General features: G+C 41.2%; 1 protein-coding gene across 9 annotated transcripts; it reads left to right on the forward strand.

Annotated features, from left to right (window-relative positions):
• The first annotated feature begins 113 nt into the window (after positions 1 to 113).
• LOC140698033 (orphan sodium- and chloride-dependent neurotransmitter transporter NTT5-like) lies at positions 114 to 25,071 on the forward strand. 9 transcript variants are annotated; one of them, XM_072966642.1, is made up of 13 exons: positions 114 to 133; positions 445 to 819; positions 13,102 to 13,362; positions 13,522 to 13,679; positions 13,786 to 13,912; positions 14,062 to 14,240; positions 15,438 to 15,548; positions 15,753 to 15,991; positions 22,208 to 22,394; positions 22,799 to 23,000; positions 23,142 to 23,301; positions 23,654 to 23,819; positions 24,041 to 25,071. In XM_072966642.1, the coding sequence occupies exons 3-13, from the start codon at positions 13,140 to 13,142 to the stop codon at positions 24,545 to 24,547; spliced, it is 2,259 nt and encodes a 752-aa protein (XP_072822743.1). In that variant the 5' UTR covers positions 114 to 133; positions 445 to 819; positions 13,102 to 13,139; the 3' UTR covers positions 24,548 to 25,071. The 9 variants fall into 9 exon arrangements, with proteins under 9 accessions (XP_072822743.1, XP_072822742.1, XP_072822745.1 ...); XM_072966641.1 differs by lacking the exon at positions 114 to 133 and having other exon boundaries at positions 137 to 819; XM_072966644.1 differs by lacking the exon at positions 114 to 133 and having other exon boundaries at positions 137 to 819; positions 23,160 to 23,301.

A 25,071-nucleotide genomic window follows, 5' to 3' on the forward strand; every position in this document is an offset into this window, starting at 1 on the left:
ATCGCCCGTGACCCCAATGGCGGTGGCTCCCACGGAAGCCTGGTACCCTCGTCTCGCGCCCAGGCCACCCCCACCCCACCCCCAAGCGCCGGCAGGAGCGACTGGTCTTTCCAGACTCGCGCATCAGTGGCGGGTAAAGACGGGGCTGCAGTAGTCCTGGCCCCCAGTTCCTGACCTCTCCGGCAGACAGGCATCTGTTCCTCTCGCCCCAACCCCTCAGCCTCTGGACGCAGACATCGGAACTTCCCCTCCCATCTCCCTTTCTTTCCAGGAATTTAGGGGCCCAGAATGCCCTGAATCTGGGGGTGGGGGGTGGACCCGGTGCGCGAAGGGGCGGGGTAGCAAACGCCAGCAGTTGGGGCAGAAGTCTGGTGGCCTATCTCACCCTCACCCACTCTCTGCTCCCCAGCTCGCCTCCCCTCTCCTCCCCTTTTCTCTCTCCAGCCAGGTCTCGGTTGGGCCCGCCCTGGACACACAGACTTCCCCCAGCTGGTGATGGCGCTGAGGTCAGTGGGGTTGGGATGTTGTAGGCGCGTCCTTCACTGACTCGCTCCGAGGTGGACTCCTGGTACTCTCCTGTCTGGATCAAAGAGTTTCTTAGCTGGCCTTCAGACAGGTTGTCGCCCCTTTGATTCCGAGAGCCTGGAGGAGAGTAGACAGCAGGGGACACGGAGGCCAAGAAAAAGACCGGTGCACAGATCCAGGCAGGGCCGGACTGGTGACAGAGACATTTATCCCAGGCGGGTGCTACCTGGGCTGCACTTCCCGGGAGTGAAAGCAAACAGAACATCGGAACATCCGCCGCAGAGTGAATTGCAGGTAGAAAGTCTTGAAAGGGTGACAAAGGCGTGACTGAAGCTGAAGGCAGGGTGGGATGTGGGAGCAGGAGCAGGAAGCAATGTGCTGTCCAGGAAGAACCCTGGGTGCTAAACTAAACGGGGCTGTGATGCCCCTTGGGAAGATTTAAGCAAATGATAGACTTGGTCAGATTTATTATAATGACTCTGGAATATTAAGTAGTCATTAAAAGTCATATTTTTAAATAATGCTTTGTTACATAGAAAAATACTCATGATATAATGGAGATATAATTACATGTAATTATATCTCCATTATATCTCCAGTTTAAGAAATACACACACATATATTATATATAAATTTATATACTATATATTACATTTAACAGTTTTATCCAATACATCATGTATGTTCCATAATAATATCTAATTTGTAAGAAATATACTTACCTATGTATTAATATCTAATTTGTAAGAAATACACATGTAAAAATATTCATATATACATATAATATGATAATGTACACTTTATAAGATTGGCTGTGCCTCCTTCCAAGACCTAAAGGGAGCAAACATTTAAATCATAGGATCTCTTAAGATTGTGTAGACACCTAGTCAAACTAAAATCTCAAACGTAGAGTAAGAGGAGGCCAAATGGCCCCAGCTTGAGAATAGTGTTCTCCCTGAGCCACCTTCTCAAGTCTAGGTTGAGTTGAGCTGGACTGTATACTGCTTTGGTACAAAAGTTGATGCCAGTGCCAGCACTGCCCACAGAGGAGGCTGAAAGGTGTTTGCAGGGCAAGGGTGTTCGCAGGGCAAGGGTGACTGCCCCTCTGGCTGGAGTCTGTGCAGTGGGCTCTTGGATTGGTTTGGAGATGGGGGGCGGCCCATTTTTCAAACCAGGAAACTGGTTACCTGACAAAACCTGTTCTAGTGAGAGGAAAAGTCTGAGAGGCGCCATCTGAATACCAAAACATTTCCAGATTTCAGCAGTTTGTGGAAGCATTGTAATCAGGACTGCCTTCAGAAGGGGCCTATAGGGCCATTGCACTGGGCATGTGAAAGGACTTCTGTGTGTAAGGTGCTTGTAGTAGAACCTCAGCAGATCTCTGGAGAGTGTGAACTACATGTCAGGCACCACAGCAGGGAGGTGGCAAAGGTGATCAAGGTTGGCTTTCTGGAGGAAGTTACATCTGAGGAGGCACCAGTGATGAGTTGGCATTGTCTGGATGAGGGAGGATGGGAAGGAGCAGAAGGGACAGCATTAGTGTGAGAAAGAGCAGCCAGAAAATAGTTTTCTATATATTTACATGTGTACATATAAACACTTAGAAATGTGCTCTTTTGTTTATGAGAACTTTTTTTTTACATAAATGGTATCATTTGATATTCTGTGACTTGCCACTATGCAGTGGGTTTTGGAGATTTTGTTATGTTCTTGCATCCATATATACTTCTTTTTAAAATATATTTTTATTGAAGTATAATCAGCTTACAATGTGTCAGTTTCTGGTGTACAACACAATACTTCAGTCATATAGGAACATACATATATTGTATGTTCATTTTCATATTTTTTAACCATAAGTTACTAATAGATATTGAATATAGTTCCTTGTGCTATACAGTATAAACTTGTTGTTTATCTCATATATACTTATTATAAAATTTAATACATATCAAAAAAAGTATACAAACTCAATGATTTATTATAGAGCAAATACCCCAACCATCCTCATCAAAGAAGGAGAACATTGCCTACACCCTAGAAACACATCCTTGAGCCTCTTCCAGCCACCAATCCCCCTGGCCTCCAAGAGAGATGACACTTAAAAGTCATCATTTCTTTGCTTTTATTTCTGGTTTTACCACCTCAGTGTGGATATCTAAATACTTTAGTTTTGCTTGGTTCTTGGACTTTGATATAAACAAAGTCATATGATATTCTTTAGGATATAGCTTCTTTCATTCAATGTTAAGTTTTTGAGATTCATCCATGTCAGTATGCATAGTTTTAGTTCCTTTCTTTTCTTTACTGTGTAGGATTCCTTTGTACTGGCTATATCACTATATATCCATGCTACTGTGATGGATTTCGTGTTTGTCTCCTTTGGGGGTTGTTGCAAACAATGCTGTTAAGAAAATGTGTCCTTTGGTGCAAATGTACACAGATTTTGTTGCAGTTATACCTAGAAGTGAAATTGCTGGTATATGCACGGTATATGCATACCTTCAGTCTTAATAGATAATGGCCAACCCACCTCAAAACAATTTTTGTCAGTTTCCATTCAGCAGCAGTGCACAGGACTTCCCATGGCTCCTCATTCTTGCCAATATTTGGCAAATCTTCTCATTCAAGCCCACTTGGTGTGTAGTGACACTTCGTTGTGGTTTTAATTGCCATTTCCCCACTGTTTAAATAGCTTGAGAACTTTTTCAGATATTCACTGGTCATTTTAACTACTTTGGTGAAAGATCTCGTTTCCTGAGTATTTTTCTATTGGGTTATTTCTATTTTTCTTATTGTTTTGTAGGAGCTTTTTACAGATTCTAGATAAAAGCCCTCTGTCAGCTGTATGTGTGGCAACTTTATTCTACTTTGTAAATTTTGACTCTTTTAATGATGTCTCTTGATGAACAGATGTATTGAAATCTAATGAACACAAATTTATCTATTGTTTTCCTTATGATTAGTGCTTTCTAAGTCCTGTTTAAGAAATCTTTCTTAACTTCCAGATCATGAAGATACTCTCTCACATTAACTTCTTTAGAAGCATCATGTATTAATTTTGTATGATGTGAGATAATAGTCAAATTTCATTTTTCCCATATGAATATGCATTTCCCCACCTTAATTATTTAATACTGTCATTTCCGCAATACTCTGGATTGACATGGAATACCTCTCCATTTATTTAAAACTTTTACTTTTTTTTTTAAACTTTTACTTTACTTAATAATCATTTACAGGTTTTGGTATAGAGGTCTCCTCTATTTTTTTGTTAGATTTATCCTAAACACTGAAATGTATTCATGTTATTACAAACTAAACATTACCTTATATATTTTTCTTGCTGGTATGTAGAAATACTCTTAATTGTATTCCATTAACCCTGTATCCAGCAACCTTGTTAAACTCACTTATAATCCTAATGTATTTATAGATTCTTTTTTATTTTTCACATGCACAATCATATCCATAAATAATGACAGCTTTACTTCTTTTTCTGAACTTTTTACTCTAAAAAATCTTACTGCACTTTCTAGGATCTTGTATCAATTACCTGTTGCCATCAAAATGCTGTATAACAAACCACCTCAAAATTCAGTGACTTAAAACAAAAAGAATTTATCATTATATCTCATGAGTCATTAGAGTGGGCTCAGCAAACAGGTAAGGAATTGACTGGCTATTGACTGATCTAAGCTAGCCTCAGCAGGGCCCACTGGAGTGATTCAGCTCTGACTTACACGTCTCATTTTCCAGCAGATTAGCCTAGACATGTCCTCATGATGATAGCAAAACTGAGAGAGCAAGCAGTAACGGGAAGGTCTTCTGCAGCCTAGGCTCTAAGTTGGCACACCATCCCAGATTCAAGGGGTAGGAGTGTGGGTTACAGTCTTAGTAAGAGGACCTGCAGAATCACAATATAAAGGAGGTAAATGTAGGAAATACTGAAGGCTTGGGGCCATTAATGCTATTCTATTAATCTACCCCAATTTTAAATTCAGTTTGACCAGAGGGGATTGTAGTGGGCATCCTTGTCTTATTACTGAGCTCCAAGGGAAAGCCTCAGCATTTTATCACTGTTTGATGTTTGCTGTGAGGTTTTTTGTAAATAACCTCTGTGAAAAATATTTAAGGATGTTCTTTTTAAGTCCTGGAATCCTAAGTGTTTTTAAATGAATGGTTATTGGGTTTTATCAAATATTTCCACAAATATTGAGAAGATCATATGATTTGTATCCTTTTTGGAGGTCAAGTAATTTGGTTTATTTTATTTTTTAATGGAGGTACTGGGGACTGAACCCAGGACCTCATGCATGCTGAGCATGCACTCTACCACTGAGCTATACCCTCCTCCTGGATTTGTATCCTTTATTATGTCATCACTGATTGATTTTTTTTAACTTTTAAACTTCCTTGCATTACTAGAATAAACTCAGTTCAGTTGTGATGTAATATTGTTTTTGTATACTGATGGATTTGATTTGTTAGTATTTTATTTGGAATGTTTGCATCAATGTTCACTAATGACATTGGCTTATGATTTTCTTTTTCATGATTCCCTTGTCAAATTTTGGTTTTAAGGTTATGCTTGTCTTGCCACTTATTCTACTCTGGAAGATTTTATGCAGGATTAGTAGTATTTATTTCTTAAATGTTTAGTACACTTTACCAGTAAAATCATCCAGGCCAGAAGTTTTCTATGGAGGAATGTTACTAATTAAGAAGCCATTTTGGGCGGGGAGGAGGGTATAGCTCGAGTGGTAGAGCGCATGCTTAGCATGTATGAGGTCCTGGTTTCCATCCCCAGTACCTCCTCTAAAAAATAAATTAATTAATAAGTAGACCTAATTACGCCCCTCAAATTTTTTTAAAAGAAGCAATTTACTTAAAAGTTATAGGACAGTCCAGTTTCTAATTCTTCATGTGTGGGTTCTGTTTTTTTTTTTAACATTTTTTATTGAGTTATAGTCATTTTACAATATTGTGTCAAGTGTGAGCTCTGTTAAGTATTATTTTTCCAAATATTTTCAAGCATAGTACTGTTTATTACAGTCTCTGATTATATTTTGAGTAACTATAGAATTTGTAATCATGCCTCTTTTTTATCCACCACTGGTTGGTTGTGCTTTCTCTATTTCTCGACAAGTCTTGCTAGAGATTTTTATCAATTTTATTTGTCCCTTTAAAGAACCAACTTTGATTTTGCTGATTTTCTCTATCATATGTTTGTCTTCTATCTTATTAATTTCTCCTATCAACTTTATTATTTTCTGCCTTCTACCTTTTTGAGTTTATTTTTCTGTTCTTTTCTAATTTCTAGGGATAGATTATTATCTTATTAATTTTCAGGTTTTTAAAATTCCTAATATTTGGCTTGAACTGCATCCCATTTTTTGATATGTAGTATTTTCACTATTATTTTGTTCATAATATTTTCTTTTTTTAACTTTTTTTATTGATTTATAATCATTTTACAATGTTGTGTCAAATTCCAGTGTTCAGCACAATTTTTCAGTCATTCAGACATATACACACTCATTGTCACATTTTTTTTTTCTGTGAGCTACCACCACAAGATCTTGTATATAATTCCCTGTGCTATACAGTATAATCTTGTTTATCTATTCTACATATGCCTGTCAGTATCTACAAATTTTGAACTCTGTCTATCCCTTCCCACTCCCCGCCTCCATGGCAACCACAAGTTTGTATTCTATGTCTATGAGTCTGTTTCTGTTTTGTATTTATGTTCTTCTTTTTTTTTTAGATTTCACATATTAGCAATCTCATATGGTATTTTTCTCTTTCTGGCTTACTTCACTTAGAATGACATTCTCCAGGGACATCCATGTTGCTGCAAATGGCGTTATGCTGTCATTTTTATGGCTGAATTGTATTCCATTGTATAAATATACCACTTCTTCTTTATCCAGTCATCTGTTGATGAACATTTAGGCTGTTTCCATGTCTTGGCTATTGTAAATAGTGCTGCTGTGAACATTGGGGTGCAGGTGTCATTTTGAAGTAGGGTTCCTTCTGGATATATGCCCTGGAGTGGGATTCCTGGGTCATATGGTAAGTCTATTCCTAGTCTTTTGAGGAATCTCCATGCTGTTTTCCACAGTGGCTGCACCAAACTGCATTCCCACCAGCAGTGTAGGAGGGTTCCCTTTTCTCCACAGCCTCTCCAGCATTTGTCATTTGTGGACTTTTGAATGATGGCCATTCTGACTGGTGTGAGGTGACACCTCATTGTAGTTTTGATTTGCATTTCTCTGATAATTAGTGATATTGAGCATTTTTTCATGTGCCTATTGATCATTTGTATTTCTTCCTTGGAGAATTGCGTGTTGAGGTCTTCTGTCCATTTTTGGATTGGGTTGTCTGTTTTTTTCCTATTAAGTTGTATGAGCTGCTAATATATTCTGGAGATCAAGCTTTTGTTGGTTTCATTTGCAAAAATTTTCTCCCAGTCCGTAGGTTGTCATTTTGATTTAATTATGGTTTCCTTTGCTGTGCAGAAGTTTGTAAGTTTAATTAAGTCCCATTTGTTTATTCTTGCTTTTATTTCTATTGCTTGGGTAGACTGCCCTAGGAGAACATTTTCCCATCAGCTATTTTAAAATGTACTTTTTAATATCCAAACATAGGGATATTTAAATTAATTTTATTATTAATTTCTACCCTAAATAATTGCATGTGGTCAGAAGTATCCTTTGAAGCTTATTGAGATTTATTTTATGGAAAATGTAGTTCATTTTTGTAATTGGTGTGTTCTCGAAAAGGATGTGTACTCTACTGTTGTTGAATATGGCTTTATATATGTGTGTGTACATACATATATATTCATTAGGTCAAGTTAGTTAATTAAGTAGTTCAAATCTTCTGTATCCTTAATTAATTTTTTGCTGTTTATCTTTTATGTCTAAGATAAGTAGATTCCATTAACTGTCTCTATTTTGAGGCCATATTAAAACATACATAACATTTTAGAATTCATATGTCTCTGGTGAATTGAACTTTTTATCATTATTAAATTTTCCTCTTCATCTCTGGAAAATCTTTTTGCCTTAAATATTAAATACACATTAATATATATTACTATATTAACTATCATATTAATATAGTAATATAATATATAAATTATTTAATTTGTAAATATTAATTATATATTAATATTTTCAAAAGCTGTACAAGCTTTCTTTTGGGTAGAGTTTTCATGGAATACTATTTTCCATGCTTTTTACTTTCAGCTACTCCATATTCTTATATTTTAGATGTATTTTGCAAAAAGCATTTAGTCTGTTTCTGTTTTTTCATTAGGTCTGAAAACTTCATCTTTTAATTGAAGCATTCATTTACATTTATAATAGTAATAGGTTTGGGTTTAAAACTAATATCTGATTAGATGTTTTCTACTTGTCCTACCTACTTTATATTCCTTTTTCTTTCCGTTCTTGCATTCTTTGTGCATTATTTTTATTAGTCCATTTTTTCTCAGATAGCTTAGAATTTAGACACTTTAACTATTATTTTAATGGCTTCCCTACATATTAAATATGCATACATTTTATCAAATGATATTTATTTGTACTTTTTCCTCTTCCCAGACAATGAAAAGTACTTATAACAATTAAACTCTGTTTACCACCCTCCTAATCTTCATTGTTATGTGTACTAATTCCTTAATTAAAACCAAATAAGATGTTACTGTTACTACTTTTTTGCAGTCTCAATTTTATCTACATATTTCCATTTTCATTACACTCAATTTCTTTTTGCATGTTTGACCTTTCTTCTGAGATAAGTTTTCCTTTTCCAGAAGAATCCTGTGTAGTGCTTTTTGTAGTGCAGGGCTTCTGACAACAAAACTCTGTGGTTTTGTTAGCCTGAAAATGTCTTCATTTTTGTTCTTGAAGAATATGTTCTCTAGAAATGGAATTCTAAATTCAGTTGTTTTCTTTCATCACTTTAAAGATTTAATTTCAGTGCCCACTTGTTTTCCACTATTTCTTTTGAGAGGTTAGTTTTCATTTGAACTGTTGCTGCTTTGTAGGTAATGTTTTCATTTTAGTATTTCCTCTTTGGTTTGTCAAAGTTTTACTTTGTTGAGCCAGGTGTTATTTTCCTTTTATTTATGTGCTTGTGGACTCGTAGACCTTCTTGAGTCTGTGACTTGATGTTCTTCATTTGGTTTAGAAAATTCTCAGCCATTTTCCCTTCAGATTGCTTTTGTCCTATTTTCTTTCCTCTATTCTGGTATTCCAATTACTCACTGTATCCTCATATGTTCTTTTCTCTAATTTCCATCATTTTGTTTCTCATTCTTCTTTCTGGATAGCTTCTTCTGACATATATGCCAGCTCACTATTTATCTCATTAGTTGTGCATAATCTACTTTTTGATCCACATGTTTAGTCTTCATATCTGTTATTGTATTTTTCAGTTCTAGAAATTCCATTTGGTTCTTTTTTTTCTTTTGTAGTTTCCAGTTCTTTACCAAGTTTTCAATATTGCCTTGATCATGATAAGCATATGTATTACGAATTCTAGTACAAATAATACCAAATAGTGAAATCTCTGTTGATCTGTTTTTTGATGTTCTTATAAATGGTATTCCCGTTTCATTTTCCAATTGTTTGTTGCTAATACACAGAAACACTTTGATTTTTTATATTGACTTTATCTAGAAACTGCTAAATTCAATTACAAATTTAATTCTATTAGTTTGTAGATTCTTTTTAGATATGTAATCTCTACATGTATACTCACAGCATCTTCAAATAAAGCTTTTTTATTTATTTAATCTTTATGCTTCCCCCCTTTCTTTACTTTATTGTACTAGCTAGGACCTCTTACATAATGCTGAATATAATAGATAATAATGAACAGACTTGTCTTGTTCCCAACCTCAGGAGAAATGCATTCATATTTAATCATCGAATGTAGTATTAGCTACAGGTTTAAGGAAGCTGTAAATTAAGGGAGTTCCTTCTATTCCTAGTTTTCACACCTTTTTTGCCATTGTTCTAAAGTATTTTCCTTCTACATATTATTAACCCCACAATACATTGCTATGTTTGTTGCTTTAAGAAGTCAAGAGTCTCTTCTATTTCTCTATGTATTCACCTTTCATGTGGTCATTATTCTCGCATAGCTCTGCTCCACCTGGGATAATTTTCCTCCAGCTGAAAGATTTTCCCTTAATATTTTGTGTAGTGCAGATCTGCTGATAACAAGTGCTCCCAACTTTTGTTTGTCTGAAAGCATTTTTATTTCACTTTTACTTTTTATCATTTTATTATGGTGAAATTCATATAATGTAAAATCAGTCACTTTAAAGTGAAAAATGTGGTGGAATTTAGTACATTCACAATGTTGTGCAACTTCTATCTAGTTCCAAAATTTTTTGTCACCCCAGAAACTCTGTAAGCACTAAGTCCCCTTTCTTCCTTCTCTCCAGCCCTACTAGTAACCTCTAATCTACTTTCCGTCTCTATGAATTTGCCTTTTATACATCTTTCATACAAGTGGAATCATGCAATACTTGTCCTTTTGTGTCTGGCTTATTTCATTTAACATAGTGTTTTCAAAGTTCACTCATGTTATAACATGTATTAGAATTTCATCTCTTTTTATGACTGTGTGGGTATACTACGGTTTATCCATTCATCTGTTGATGGATACTTGGGCTATTTTGATCTTTTGGCTGTTGTGAAGAGTACTGTTATGAACATTGGTGTGTAAGATCAGTTTGAGTCTCTGCTTTCAATTGTTTAGTGGAATTGCTGGATCATATAAGTCTGTGCTTAACTTTTTGAGGAACTGCCAGTTTTCCGCAGTAGCTGCACCATTTTACATACTTACCAATAATGCATAATAGTTTTAATTTCTCCACATCCTCACCAACACTTATTTTCCGTTTTTTTAATTATGATCATCCTAGTGGGTGTGAAATGGTATCTCATATGATTTTTTTATATGGTTTTGATTTGCACTTACCTAATGACTAAATATGTTGAGCATCTTTTCACGTTTTTATTGGCTATTTGTACATCTTAGAAGAAATGCCTAATCAAGTCCTTTGCACATTTTTAAATTGAGTTGTATGGGTTTTGTTTTTGTTTAGTCGTAGGATTTCTTTGTATATCCTGGATACTAGAGTCTTATCAGATATATTACTTGCAAATATGTTTCTTCCATTCTGTGGTTATTTTTTCACTCTCTTGACAGTATCTTTTGGTTCACAAAGGATATATCTTGGTATTATATTTAAGAAACCATTGGCAAGTCTAAGGTCTTAAAGATTTGCCCCTATGTTTTCTTCTAAGGAGTTTATCATTTCCACTCTATAATTTAGGTCTTTGATGCATTCTGAGTTAGTTTTTGTATATGGTATAAGAAAAGGGTCATAAAATAAATAACTTTATTATTTTATGTGGATATCCAGTTTTTCCAGCACCATTTATTGAATGTCCTTGACACTCTTGTTGAAAATTAACCGACTATTTATGTGAAAGTTTACTTCTGGGCTCTCTATTCTACTCTATCCTGTTGGTCTATTGTGTATCCTTATGCCAGTACCACACTGCTTTGATGACAGTAGCACTATGGTAAGTTTTGAAATTGGGAAGTCTGAGCCCTCTGACATTGTTCTTCTTTCTCTTTAGCTATTCTGGGCCCCTTGAATTTTCATATGAGTTTTATCATCAGCTTGTCATTTTCTTCAAGGAGATGAACACATGGCTTTTGTCCTTTATTCTATTAAATAGATATATGATGTATAACATTAATTGATTTTCAGATGTTAAACCAACCTTGCATTCCTGGGATAAATCCCACTTGGTCAAGGTGTGTAATCCTCAAAGGCCAGAGCCTTAAGCATGCTGCATAACCCTGGTATGACACTGGGTTTAGGAGGGATCCCATTTTCTCTTCCCCTGACCACACCCAGATTTTAGGATCTACTCATTTCCAGCTGACTTCTCTATTGTTTTTGACAATGCTCTGAAACAAATTGTTCCAGTCTGATTCAGTTAATTTGTCCTCCCTTACAGGAGTAGTTCTTGAAGTCAGTGTTTGAGGTTTGTTCTGACCTCAAACATTGGATCTTCTTAGCTATCTCTTTCCCTGGTTCTCTCTGGCATACTAACTGGCTTACAGTTCTGCTTATATCTCTCATGATGTCACCAGCCTCCTCTTGATTGTTTACCACCAAATCCTCTACTGTTTTTGAGTATGCCCTTAGGCTTAAATGTCCTCACAGTCTGTTTCAGATAAATTAGTTCTTGGGGGAAGAGCTTCTGAGCTATTTGTTCTTAAGGCCTGCCCCTCTCCCTTGACAAAAACTCCAAGGCTGGATGGGGACAGAGACCTGCTTCTATCTGAGTGCTTAAGGAACAGGGTACTAGATGGGGCATTAGCCTTTGGTCTTATTGACTTGCCACTCTTGGCATGTAACCTCTACCTAACCAATGAGATGGGGTTGGGTAGGTCAGGGCCCCAGTATTCTCACTGTGTCATCCCTGAAGTAGAGCCTCTGCCATGCAAGTGAGGGCAGAGTGGAAGAAGAGGGCTCCCCACCTTTTACCACACTTGCCTGGAATTTAGTCTCTGCAACACATAGCTAGAGAGGAATGAGAAATGCTGGTGGCTTGCCCCTTTGGAAGACACCGTGGGCTTTGAGTGAGATCCAGGGAGGAAGGGAACCCTGTGTTCTTGGCTCCATCCACCTAGAGTGGACTTTCCATAACACTGGGCTGGATGGAGGGAGGGAGGGAGCAGGCTGTGGTTCACATGCCATAGACTGTCACTATCCTGAGTTTTACCAGATTTTCTTGAATAAATGTTTCTTCACTGCTGTATCAGGACAATTTCCAGAGACCTTAAATGTTCTTTTGTTTATAACTTTCACAAGTTGTGCTTGATTCACTAGGGAATGGGTCGACAGAGCTCCTCATGCTGCCTTTCCAGAAGTGGATCCCCAAGGAAGCTTTTTAATTCTACCAATCTCTATATTCCACCTTATATCTACTGAATCAGAATATGGAAGAGAAAGTTTAGGAGAATAAAAGGCAGCAATCTCTATGTTTTGAGAGTCCCTCAAGTGATTGTGATAGACTGCCAGGATTGGGAACCACTGGCCTAGAAATCTGTTTGCATCAGTTGGGCCAGGTAGACCAGAGGGAGAAAAGAAAGAAACCAGAGTGCCTTACGTGTTTACTGTGTCCTTGGCACTCAATATCCATTATGTCACTTTTAGTTCTTTCGGGCAGGGATGATGTTAAGCTGATACTTCAGTGCTTATGGCTGGCATCCATTCTGATTGGGCAGTGCTCATGCTATAACAGTCACTAAATATTTTGAAATTCATCTATTCTTGTAAGATGAGAAAAAAAAGAACCTGAATGTCAGAGAGAGGACATTATTTTCCCAAAGACGATAACTTGTGAGGAGAAGGACCAAGATTTAAACTCTGGCCCTCAGTACTCTAAAACCCTTGTTGTTGTGGAGTTTTACAGTCTGCCATCTGAGACATGTCCCTTAAGGTCTGCTCTTCTTGGTGACCCCAAGATTCCCTCAGGAGTTAGTGGACCTGTAAGAAGAAAGTCATGGAGTCCCTTGAAGAATTATCAGAGGACGAGGCCCCCAAAGAACACCAAGTTTCCTCAACCCTACCCTGGAAGCTCAATACCAAAGAGATTCGGGCCACCAAGACTCACAACTACTTTACTCAGACCAAAAGAACTGAGAACATTTTGGTCCAAGTTGCCTTCTCTGTTGGGCTAAGCAGCATATGGCGTTTCCCTTACCTATGTCATCGGAACGGAGGAGGTAAGGCCAGGGTTAAGGAAGGGGTTTTAAGGCTGGGAGCCTAGACTCCTATCTCCTAGGAGATAACTGGAAGGGAGGCAGCCAGACTCCTAGGGGATAGAGAGGAGGGGGGCCAGGACTCCTGACTGCCTAAGCACAGCTCCTGGCTCCCTTCTTCAGGCAGCTTTATCCTGATGCACTTCTTCATGCTCCTCTTGTTCGGGATCCCCCTCTTGTACATGGAGATGATCATGGGGAAATGGCTGCGTGTGGACAACATCCGGGTCTGGAAGCAGCTCACCCCCTGGCTGGGCGGCATAGGCTATGCCAGCATACTGGTGAATGAGGGGCCCAGCCAAGAGGCATCCCAGTTCACCCCTTGTGGTCTCCAGGTTCCCTGTCTCCACCCATCCAGCCCCTCAGGCCCACTGTGTCCACCCCCAGGTGTGCATCATGGTGAGCTTGTATAACAGCATCATCACCACCTGGAGCCTCTCCTACCTGGGCAACTCCTTTCATCATCCCCTGCCCTGGGACCAGTGCACACTGGTGAAGAACATCACTGTCAGCGGTGAGGAGAGGGAGAGAGAGGGCCAGAAGAGTCAAGGGAGGCAGGGGCAACAAGAAGCAAGAGCCAGGGAGCAAGAGCCAAAGGGGAGGAAGTGAAGAGCAGGGGTAGGCACCAGGTGAGGTCGTATCTAAGCACCTGGGTCCCCCCAGACCTCTCTTGCCTTGGGACTGTGTCCCACCAGTACTTCTGGTACCACACCACCCTGAGTGCCTCAAACCACATAGAAGAGGGGGTCAAGGCCCTTGTCCTGAATCTCAGCCTGGGCATCTTCGCAGTCTGGTTCCTCGTCTTCTTAATCATGATGACAGGGCTAAAGATGTCAACGCAGGTAAGCCACCCTGACTGCTGATCCCACTGCCACTTCACCTTTGCAAATCCAGAGATCCTCAGGCTCCCTGCCCCCTTCCCTTTGACCTCTCTTCTCCAATCCCCATGACCCTCCCACCCACCCAGAGGGCAAGCTCAGATGTGACCACCCAGCGTCTCCACCAGGGCTCCTAAGGAAGGTGCTGTTCTCTCCCTAAGCAGCTGTCAGCTGCTCCTCTCACAAAGAGCTGCTCCTCCCATCCACAGCATGGAAGAGCACCTTGTCTTGACCACATTCCCTCTTCACCTTCCCTCATCTGCATGTCACTGCATGTGAAGACCTGCAGGCAGCTTTTAGATTAGGCCACAGACTCACGCCCTGAGCCTGGCATGTCCCTCCTTCCTTCATTTTGACTGTGCCTGTTGACCCCTAAAGAGGCCAAATGGCACGGATACATTGCCAAAGTTTCTCATTTAGAGTACTTTATCCCAATCCATACTTCCAATCCATCCCCTTGGCACCTGGACATTCTCCTTCTGTGGAAAAGTTATTTCAATGTGTTTATTAGGTCATTTTGGTTAACTTTACCTGTAATTTCTGGCCCCTGTATCTATGCAAGCAATCAGCTCACCCCATATATCCCCGGAGGCCCAACTTCAACTTACCATTCCTTTGCAGCCTTCAAAATAAACCATTCACACAAAAGCAGATTTTACTAAAGGCTTGGTGGCAGGGGGAGCTTCTCTCACCTATCCCTGAACAAAAATAATAATTCCTGTTAACCATGTTTTCTCCCAAAGTTTCTTCTTCATTTGTTTTCTTCCCCCATCATCTATGAAGTTGTTCCATGCAGACTTCAGCCTCACTGGCTTCTCTCCCCTTTGCAGTTCCTGTCCCTAAACTCACAAATAGGCCACAAAACCAAGGTCTGTGAATTAACAGTGTCCAACTGCACCACCATTTAAAAACCACCTTTACCTGGGGCCTCATTCTTCACCCTTGAGCAGCTGATTAGAGGATTTTTCTTCCTCAAACACTGTTGCCTCCCTAGAAAAAGCCTCCCATAGCTCCCTCTTGTTATATCTGGGCCATCTTAACACTGCTTACCTCCATCTCTCTATTCCTGCTGACCTGCAGTCCCCTGCTAATGCTCACCTCTGTCCTGTCTTCCCTCCTCCCCATTTCTGACTTCTGGTTTGTCCTGACCCCTCTGGCCAGATGCTGGTTTTCTCAGTATTCCTCCCCTACATCCTCCTCCTCTGCTTCCTCATCCGAGGTCTCTTCTTGGAAGGTGTGACCACCAGCCTCAGACGTATGGTGACCACAGAGGTGAGGCTGCGGACTCCAAACCTCCCTCCCTCAACTACCCAGGCCTTCTCTGAATCTCCTTCCCCTGAATCTTCTTTCCTTCTGCCCCAGCCTACCCCTCATCCCTCCTGCTTTCCACCCCAGCCTGCCCACCTCTACCAGCTCACTGGGGGGTCCACACTCTGAGCCCACTCGCAAACTCCTCTCACCCACCTTCATCCACAGCTCTCTGCCTGGGCCTCGCTGGACCTGTGGCGTCAGGCAGGAGGGCATGTGCTCTACTCTTTGGGCCTGGGCATGGGCACCATCATCTTGTTCTCCTGCAAGGCTGGAGGTGACAACTATGTCCAGGTGGCTTCTTTGGTGGCCCTGGTCAACCTGGTGACCTCATTGCTGGCCACATCCGTCATCTTTATAGTGCTGGGGTTCTGGACCACCACCAGTGGCCACGCCTGTGTCGAGCAGTAAGTAATCACAGCCTTGCAGATTCAAGAGGAGTCTCCCTCCCTCTGTATTAGCAACCACCCCCCCCCAGCCTCATGGACCTTCGAACTTGAACCTCTCAATAATGATAATATTATACTTATTCTCAGAGAAAACAGCCAAAAGGGAATATTCTAATATCCATCACTTTATAGATAAGAAAATAGTCTTAAGAGTTGTGACTGTCCCAAGGTTTCCATAAATTGCAAACGGGTGCGTAAAGAAGTTTTCAAAATCAATTATTTAACTCACCAAAGAGGCAGTTATAACATTCTGAGCCACAATCAGTGGTTGTGGCCTAGGCTGCATATTGGAACCATTTGGGAAGCTTTAGAGAACACTTATGTTTGAGTCCCACCCCTAGAGATTCTCATTACTCGGTCTGGGGTGCATTCAGGCATTGAGATTTTTTTTTTAAACTTCAAGGTGTAATTTTTCTTCCAGTTAGGATGCTGGAAGGATGCAAAAGTCCATGTTCCCATAGTAGGAGCAATTTAAAGAAGGGACAAAATAAAAATCATACTTTCCTATAAAGTTACTGAAGAGCAGTGGACACAAAGAAGCCTATTGAACTAAATGAGCCCATCATGGGTGAGCAAAGAGTCATAAATGCCTTTATATCGGGGGTAAATGCCTAATCTGGGAGCATGTGGGTGGAGGAACAGGCCTGTCACAGATGGAGAGACTTTGCACAGACAAAAAGAAATCCAAGCACTTAATGACAGTATGGGCTTCCAATTGGTACTCGACTTTCAAGAATCCCTCAACACACAAATAAATTGCTTGACCCCCCTTTTCCCCTCAGTCTGTTCCCAGGAATTGTGTTGAGGAAGTGGCAGAAGATGCAGCAGAGACAAGGCTAGCAAGCAGAGGAAGTGTGCACTGTCTTATGGTGCTCAGATTGTGGCCCCACTGGATAAACCAAAAACATCTAAAGCTATAATCCAACCCACTCCAACTGAAGCAGTGACAACAGAAAGGAATTAGTCCCTGATGTGGTGCAAAAAGTTGAGGGCATGGCTCATGGGAACAGTAACCTCTCTTTAATTCCACTTGAAGGCAGAGAAAAACTCAACTAATGAAAATTACCACCCAACCCAAACTCAACTGAACTCTTAAGAAATGTGAATAATTAGCCCTCATCCTAGCTGTCTGGTAGAATAAAAGGCTTAAACTTATTGAGACTAAGCAAAATAAAACAATATACCTTTCTTCTTTGTTCTTCTATACACAAAGTCCAGAATAAAATTAAAAATCTCAAGACATTCCAAAAACCAGAAAAATGTAACCCATGGCCAAGAGAAAAAAAGAAGGCCTAAAGATCATCAGACACATTAGAATTAGCAGACAAGAACTTTAAACAACCATTATAAATATGTTAAGGAATTTAATAGAAAAGATTAATAAAATGTGTGAAGACAGTGGGGATATTTTAGGAAAGCTGTAGAAACTCTAAAAAAGAACCCCATGAAAATTCTAGAATTTAAAGTAAATGAAATGAAAGTTTCACTGGATGTATGTAATATGGATTGGAACCGGCAAAAAAAAAGGATCAGTTAATGAAGACAACTAAATAGAAGTTACACAAAGTGAAACAGAGAAAAGGAAAGAAAAACTAAACAAGACCACTAGTGACCTGTAACAGTAATATATGTATATATTTTTTTGGTGGGGGGAGGTAGGTAGGTTTACTTATTTATTCTTAGTGGAGGTACTGGGGATTGAACCCAGGATCTTGTGTATGCTAAGCATGCACTCTACCACTTGAGCTATACTCTCCCCCCATAATATATGTATAATTGGAGCTGCAGAAGGAAAGGAGAGAGAATTGGGGTCAAAATTGTTTTTAAATAGCAGGCAAGTATTTTCCAAATTTTATTAAAAACATCAGCCCACAGATCCCAGAAGCTCAGAAAACCCCAAGCAGGGTAGATAAAAAGAGGATCACTCCTTGGTGTATTGTGGTCAAGCTTCTGAAAGCCAAATGTAAATAGAAAATGTTTAAAGCATTCAAAGATTTAAAAGTACATTGCATGAAGTGGTACAATGATAAGAATTATGACTATTTTCTCATCAGAAACAATGGAAGTCAGAAGACAATGAGATAGAAATGTTTAAGAACGCTGAAAGAAAGGATCTAACAACCTAGAGTTCTGTAGTCAGCTAAATACCCTTAAACAATGAAAGTGAAATGAAGACATTTTCAGATTAAAATGAGAGAATTCATCGCTAGCAAATCTATACCAAGAGAATACTAAAGGAAATTCTTGAGGCTGAAAGGAAATACCTGGTTTGTATTTAGATTTCATAAAAGCATACAGTTGAAAAAGTACTTTCACCTACCCAAGCTGTTCTTAACACTATTGTGCTAAAGATCCCACCACCACCAACAGAAAATTAGCTAACATCTTATTTAAAGGTGAATTATTGCACACTTTCCCCTAATATTGAAAACAAGGCAAGAATATATATCTCTTCTCATCACTTATGTTCAATATTATAGTGAATTTCCTAGCCAGTGAAAGAAGGCAAGAGAAGAATTTTATAAAGCATAGAGACCAGATAAAGTAAAACTGTCTTTATTCACAAATGGCATCAGTGTGTACTTAGAAAACCGAAAGGAGACGGGGAGAGTACAGCTCAGTGGTACAGCACATGCTTAGCATGCACAAGGACCTGGGTTCAATTCCCAGTACCTCCTCTAAAAGTGAATAAACCTAATTACTAATTACCTCCCCCCTCACCACACACACCAAAAAAAAAAAAAAAAAAGAAAACCTAAGGGAATCTACCCAAAAAAAACCTACTAAAATAAACAAGTGCATTTAGGAAGGTCACAAAAATAAAATTCACTCTATGAAAACAATAATATTTCTACACACTAACAACAAACAGTTAAACGAAAAATTTAAAAACAAAACTGTTTACAATTAGATCAAATTGTAAGGCAAATACTAAGGCTATAGTTAACAAAATAGGTGTAAGATCTCTTCACTGAAAACTGTGGAGCATTGCTGAGAGAAAAAGATCTAAATAAATAGATATATTAAGTTCCTGGATTTGCAGAACCATTGCTATTAATATATAAGTTCTCTCTAAATTGCCAAGTGAAATGGCAATTCACAACCCAGCAAATTTTACTGTAGAACTGACAAGATGATTCTAAAATGTAGATGGAAATGCAAAGGACCTAGGTAGTCAGATCAGTCTTGGAAAAAAAAAAAGTTGGAGACATACTATCTGGTTTCAAGAGTCACTATAAAGTTGCAGTAGTCAAGACAATGTTATATTGGCCTAAGGATGACCAACAGAGCAACAGAACAAAGTAGAATTAAACCAACACACATATGATCAATTGATTTTCAATAAAGATGCCAAAGCAATTCAACGGTAAAGGAAATTCTTTTCAATACCTGGAAAAAAATAAACTGATCCCTACCACACACCGTGCCCCCAAATTAATTCAAGACGAATGAAAGACCTTAGTGTAAAAGCCAAAACTATAAAGCTTCTAGAAGAAAACATAGAATATCTTGACCTTGGGGTTAGCAAAGATTTTTTAGCCAGGATACAAAAAACACTAACCGTAAAAAAAAAAAAGGTTGCTAAGTTGGAGTCATCAAAATTAAAAACTTCAGCCCAGCAAAAGCCACCACTGAAAGTGAATAAGAAAGCCACAAACTGGGAGAAAATCACACATATACACACACACATGTGTACTGATAAATGATTTTTATCCAGAATATTTTAAGAACTCCTACAAGTCTATAAGACAAAACCAAACAATCAACAAATAGGTAAGTGGGAGTGTAACATGGTACGAATCATTTTTGGAAACTATTTAGCAGTTTTTACAAAAATTAAATATATACCTACCATATAATTTACCTATTCCTCCCCTGCTACTTAACCTTATAGAAATAAAAACAATGCCACAAAAAGGCATGTATAAAAACAAACATTCACCTACTTAAAGACATTTTGGTTTCAGCTTTACTCATAATGGTCCAAACTAAGCAGCCCAGATTTCTATCAGGAGGTAAACATAATAAATCTTAATATCTTCATTCAACCAATAGAATACTATTCATCACTTAAAAGAAATGAACTAATGATATATGCAACCACATGGATGACCCTCAGACATTACATTGGATGGAACAAGCCAGACATAAAAGACGACACATTGCATGAATCTATTTATATGAAATCGAAGCACAGGCAAAACGAGCATGTAGGAATGGGAATCAGTAGTTGCCTCTGGAGTGGAGGGAACACACTGGAAAGGGGCAGAAGGGAACTCTCTGTAGTGATGGAAATATTTTTTATCTTGATTGGGATGTTGGTGACATGGGTAGTTGGTCAAAACTCATTGACGTGTCCGTTTAATATCTGCACTGCTTACTGTCTGTAAATGATGGCTCAAAAAAATTACAGCTCTTGTTTTTTAAAAAAGCTCCTAGTTGATAAGGAAAAAAAAAGCTCCCAGTTGATTCCAATGAGCAGCCTAGACTGAGAAGCATCCTCTCCCAGGGCAGCACTGCCCATCAGAGCTCCGTGATGCTTGGAAGCCTCCACCTGAACTGTGTGCGGCCACCAGCTGTAGCACCTGAAATGTGAATACGATCAAATATGGCAAATGGGACTGAAGAACTGGATTTTTCACTTTATATGATTTTTAGTTTAAATAGCCATGTGTGTCTAGTGGCTACCATAGTGGACCACGTAGTCCTAAAAGTACTGCCATCCTGAAACCCCTGCCCTTCATTATATAGAGTCTCTCAAACTCTAATGGGCATTATGAATCTCCTGGGGATCTCAATCAGTAAGTCTGGGGTGGGCCCAAGTGTCTGCATTTCTAAAAAGTTCCCAGGTAATGCAACTGCCCCACAGAACCTACTTTGATTAGCATTACCCTCTCTTTAGATAAGAAAATGTGGAGGTATAGAGTCTTACAGAAGTTTTCTAATCAGGAGCACAGAGGGCAACTGAGACTCTGGCAGCATTTCACTAAATTAACTAAGCACAGTATTTATGGTCCCAGTGACACCCCTCCCCCATTCCCAAGTGTGTATCCTGGAGAATTTCTCCCGGGAGCCCCGCAGATGGATGGTTGTCGTGGTGACTGGTGTTTGTGATCACAGGAGGTAGGGCCATTATATGGGGAATCAAACATGACTGTGGATTGCGAATGCATATTATGCAATATGGTGCAGCAATCAGGAACAACTAGATACACATTCAGCAACATAGCGATTTCGTCAAAATTGAGGGGAAAAATAAAACGATTTATAGCACAATGACACTTAAGTGATGACACAAAGCAACATTTTTCACCAAGAAATACCCACATTTAATGTTAGTCAAGCACATGAAAGTGAGTATCTACAGAAGGAGAGGAAAGACTGAAATTCATAGAGGAAAAAAAAAAAAGATTAAACAGACTTTGCTCTGCCAGTTGAGGAAAATGTATCATGGATGGTTTGATTAACCCAGCATTCCAAACTTAAGATCCAAGAAGACACAAAATTCTGAGTGTATTAGTTTTCTAAGCTGCCGTAACAAAGTACCACAAACTGGGTGGCTAAAATACCAGAAATTTATTGTCTCACACCTCTGGAGCCCAGAAGTCTGAGATCAGAGTGTTGGCAGGGTTGGATCCTTCAGAGGGCAGTCAGGCAGACTTTGTTCCATGCCTCTTCTGGCGGTTTGCTGGCAATCTTTGGTGTTCCTTGTCTAGTAAATCTCTGCCTCCATCCTCACATGGTATTCTCCGTGTGTGTGTGTGTGTGTCCAAATTTCCTCTTTTCATAAAAGGACACCATAGTGGAACAGGGGCCCACTCTACTCCAGTACTTCATCTTTAATTAGCCCTGCAACAGCCCTATTTCCAAATAAGGTCCCATTCTGCAGTACTGGAGAATGTATGAGTGTGGGAGCAGGGGCACACAACTCAACCCAAAGCACCTTGGAATTAGCTACTGCAAATGTAACATCTTCTGCCCCCTTAGGTGGAAGCTTCAGGGCAACTCACCCCAAGTCTATGTGATTGACTTCCAGTCCCTGCCCTTGTTACTCAGCTGCACTCATCTTGGGCAATTCATGTCCCTCTCCTGTCCTCAGTGTCCTTGGTTTGCAGCTAACAGAGGGGCCAGTCTGTTCTCCACCAGCTTTCCTTTTCTCTGCTTCCCCTTCAGGAGTGTCTCAAAGCTGATGAAGCTGATCGACAAGGGGGTGCTGCCACAGGATGCCAAGCCCCCAGAAGACATCCTGCTCCTGCCCACCATGGACTACCTAGACTGGATCAACAACCTCCCAGGATACCTCCAGCACCAGGTCATCCACTTCTCCCCATCCTGCAGCATCAAGGCGCAAAAGGAAAAGGTATGTTTGTGGGGGCAGGTGGGTGCTTCCCAATAGCCCCAGAGGCCACTGGAAAATGTGTTTCCCAGGGGCTTTGTGGGCTATCTACGCACCTTCTGAGGCAGGTAACAGAATTACTCTTCCACCACCATTTAGTATGTGCCAGGGCCTTTGCTAAATTTTCACTCTAATTCTCACATCAACTCTAGGATCTCTATTTATTAGAGGAGGAAACTCAGGTGGAAACTTAACAGGTGATGCTCATACACCTTATGAAACCAAAAAGGGCAAACACCCAACACTTTGGCCATCCACCTACCACTATGCCTCTCTCCTCTGCCTGAGACAGATATTGCTAATCGATCACTGCACCATTCCCCCCCAATCCAGCCCCACCACTGCCTCAGAGCCCTTCTCCCCAACAGTTCATGGAAGGCCCTGGCCTGGCATTTGCAGCCTTCTCCCAAGTCGTCTCGTTGTTCCCTGGTGCCTCTTTCTGGGCCATCCTCTTCTTCATAGCCCTGCTCATCATAGGGCTGAACAACTTGATAAATATCTTGGAAGGCATTGTCTTTCCTCTCCAGAACTCCATCTCCGTCTTCAAGAATTATCCCAGGATGCTCTCAGGTACTATGGATTCTCACCCCAGTGACAACCTTGCCCCTGGTGCCCCTCTTCACTAGGCCATCCCTAATCTCCTGGGCTCACTTTGACCCCTGACCCAGCTACACATAGACCTCAGTGTGGCCAAACCTGCCTCTGCCTTAGCGATCATCTGCTTGGGAGGTTTTCTGGGCAGCCTCGTCTTCACCAGTCAGGCCGGCAGCTACGTAATGTCCTTGTTTGATGACCACCTGGTCCCGCTGACCCTTGTCGTCATTGTGGCCTTCCAGAACATGGCCCTGACCTGGATCTACGGAGCTAGGAGGTGACGTTCAAGCCTCAGGGGACCCCACCCCGGGTCTCTGAGGAGAGCTGGGGCATGGTCTACTCCTTCAGTCCTTCCCACAGCAGAGGGTCCAGCTGAGAGCAGGAGGGAGTGATCTGAGGGGAGCTGGGTGGGTCCTGATGGAACAAGCAGTCAGGACCAAGGGGACTCAGGTTCCCCTGCCATTGGCCAGTTGGGCTAGTCTGAAGGCAGAGGGCTGGGAGCAGTGTATCCCCTCTGGATGGGAGGATTCCCACGGGGAGACCAGATGCAGAGCCCAACCTCAGGGAGTGCCTGGCAGGCCAGAGGAGGGCTCCTTCCCAGACATCCCTGCCCACTGCCCCCAACCCAGGCTCAGGGAAGAAATGTTCAGAGAGCTGGGCCGCCCTCTGTGGCCCTTCTGCACTTTCCTGTGGTGCTACGTGACCATGCCAGGGCTGCTGGCCCTCCTCACCATCTGCCTCATGCATCTCTACCAGGGGGCACACCTCTACTACACTGCCTGGAACAGCAGTGGGGTGAGATTCCCCTACCTGGGCCTCCCACCTGGACTTTCGGGACCCGTTGTCCAAATGCCCCCAACAAGCCCCTAAGTCTGGGCTCCTCCCATCCCCAGGGACCATTTGGCCAGATTCCCAGTCCCTGGGAAATCTGATCCCCAACATCACATGGACTGAAACACCCACCCCCCACCACCGCCTCTTCCTCCCACCTTGCCGCCCTCTCTCTCTGCCCTCAGAGCCAGGAAGTAAAACAGCCCTACCTGCACAGGACCCTGGGCTGGGTCACCTTCTTCAGCACCCTCACCTTGCTGCCAATACCAGTCCACCCATTTCATCATTGGTGGTCCCTCCAGGACTACACTGCCCCTGGTTCCTTTGAAAAGCTACTGTCCAAAAAGACTACCTTTGTGTCCCCCAAGCCCTTAAAGTGGCCTAAGCAGCACTCAGTGAAGTCCAGCTTCACCCCCCAGGACAGAAACAGAGAGACCTCATCTAGAGAGTTAAGTCTGTCCACCAGGGGGTGGAACCAGGACTCCCAATGGCTCAGCCCAATCTCGAGTAGGAGTGAGAGCTCTTCCTGGTTCAGCCTGCCTCTCCCAGCCTCCCTGACATCTGCCTTGTCCACGAGGAGTGTCAGCACCCCCGCCTCGAGGCGGGTGACCCCAGCCTCAACAACCATAGACAACACGCAACAAGGGCAGGAAGACCATGAAAAAAATCCACACAAGAAATCTGTTCAGTAACTAGCGACACCACCCATTTTTTCCAAGGAAGCATATCTGTCCGGTAACTGGTGGCATTAGTGGCATAGCTACAGAAACAGTTGGTTCTGCCAGAAAGGAGGGGCAGGAGCACGTGGAAAACTTGCCTAGCAACCAGTGACATCACTCATTTGACTTTGGAAGGAAAAAGACAACCTGGGAACTCTTTTCTCCCCTGGAATATTATTGCTTCTGCTAAGTGGAACCCTGCTCTGGGATTGGGGAACTCAGAAGAAGAAATCAACTCAGCTACTCATAGGGCTGGACCTGGTGCCCCCTCGTCCCCCTGTGAGGCGGGGGCACCATGCTGGCACGACGGGATGGGCCTCACAGCACTTTCCAGGACCCAGCCTTCTCAGCTATCACGGACAGTGTTCTCTCCAACACCCCACCTCCACCGCCAAACTGGATCACTAGGGTGGCTGACTTCTCCAGGGCTGCCCTCTTGGAGTGAGGCTGAGACAGCAATGTTGTGGGTCAATAAATGCGTTCTTTGGGACCCCATG

Source organism: Vicugna pacos, chromosome 9 (assembly GCF_048564905.1).
Source record: "Vicugna pacos chromosome 9, VicPac4, whole genome shotgun sequence".
Classification (NCBI taxonomy): Eukaryota; Metazoa; Chordata; class Mammalia; order Artiodactyla; family Camelidae; genus Vicugna; species Vicugna pacos.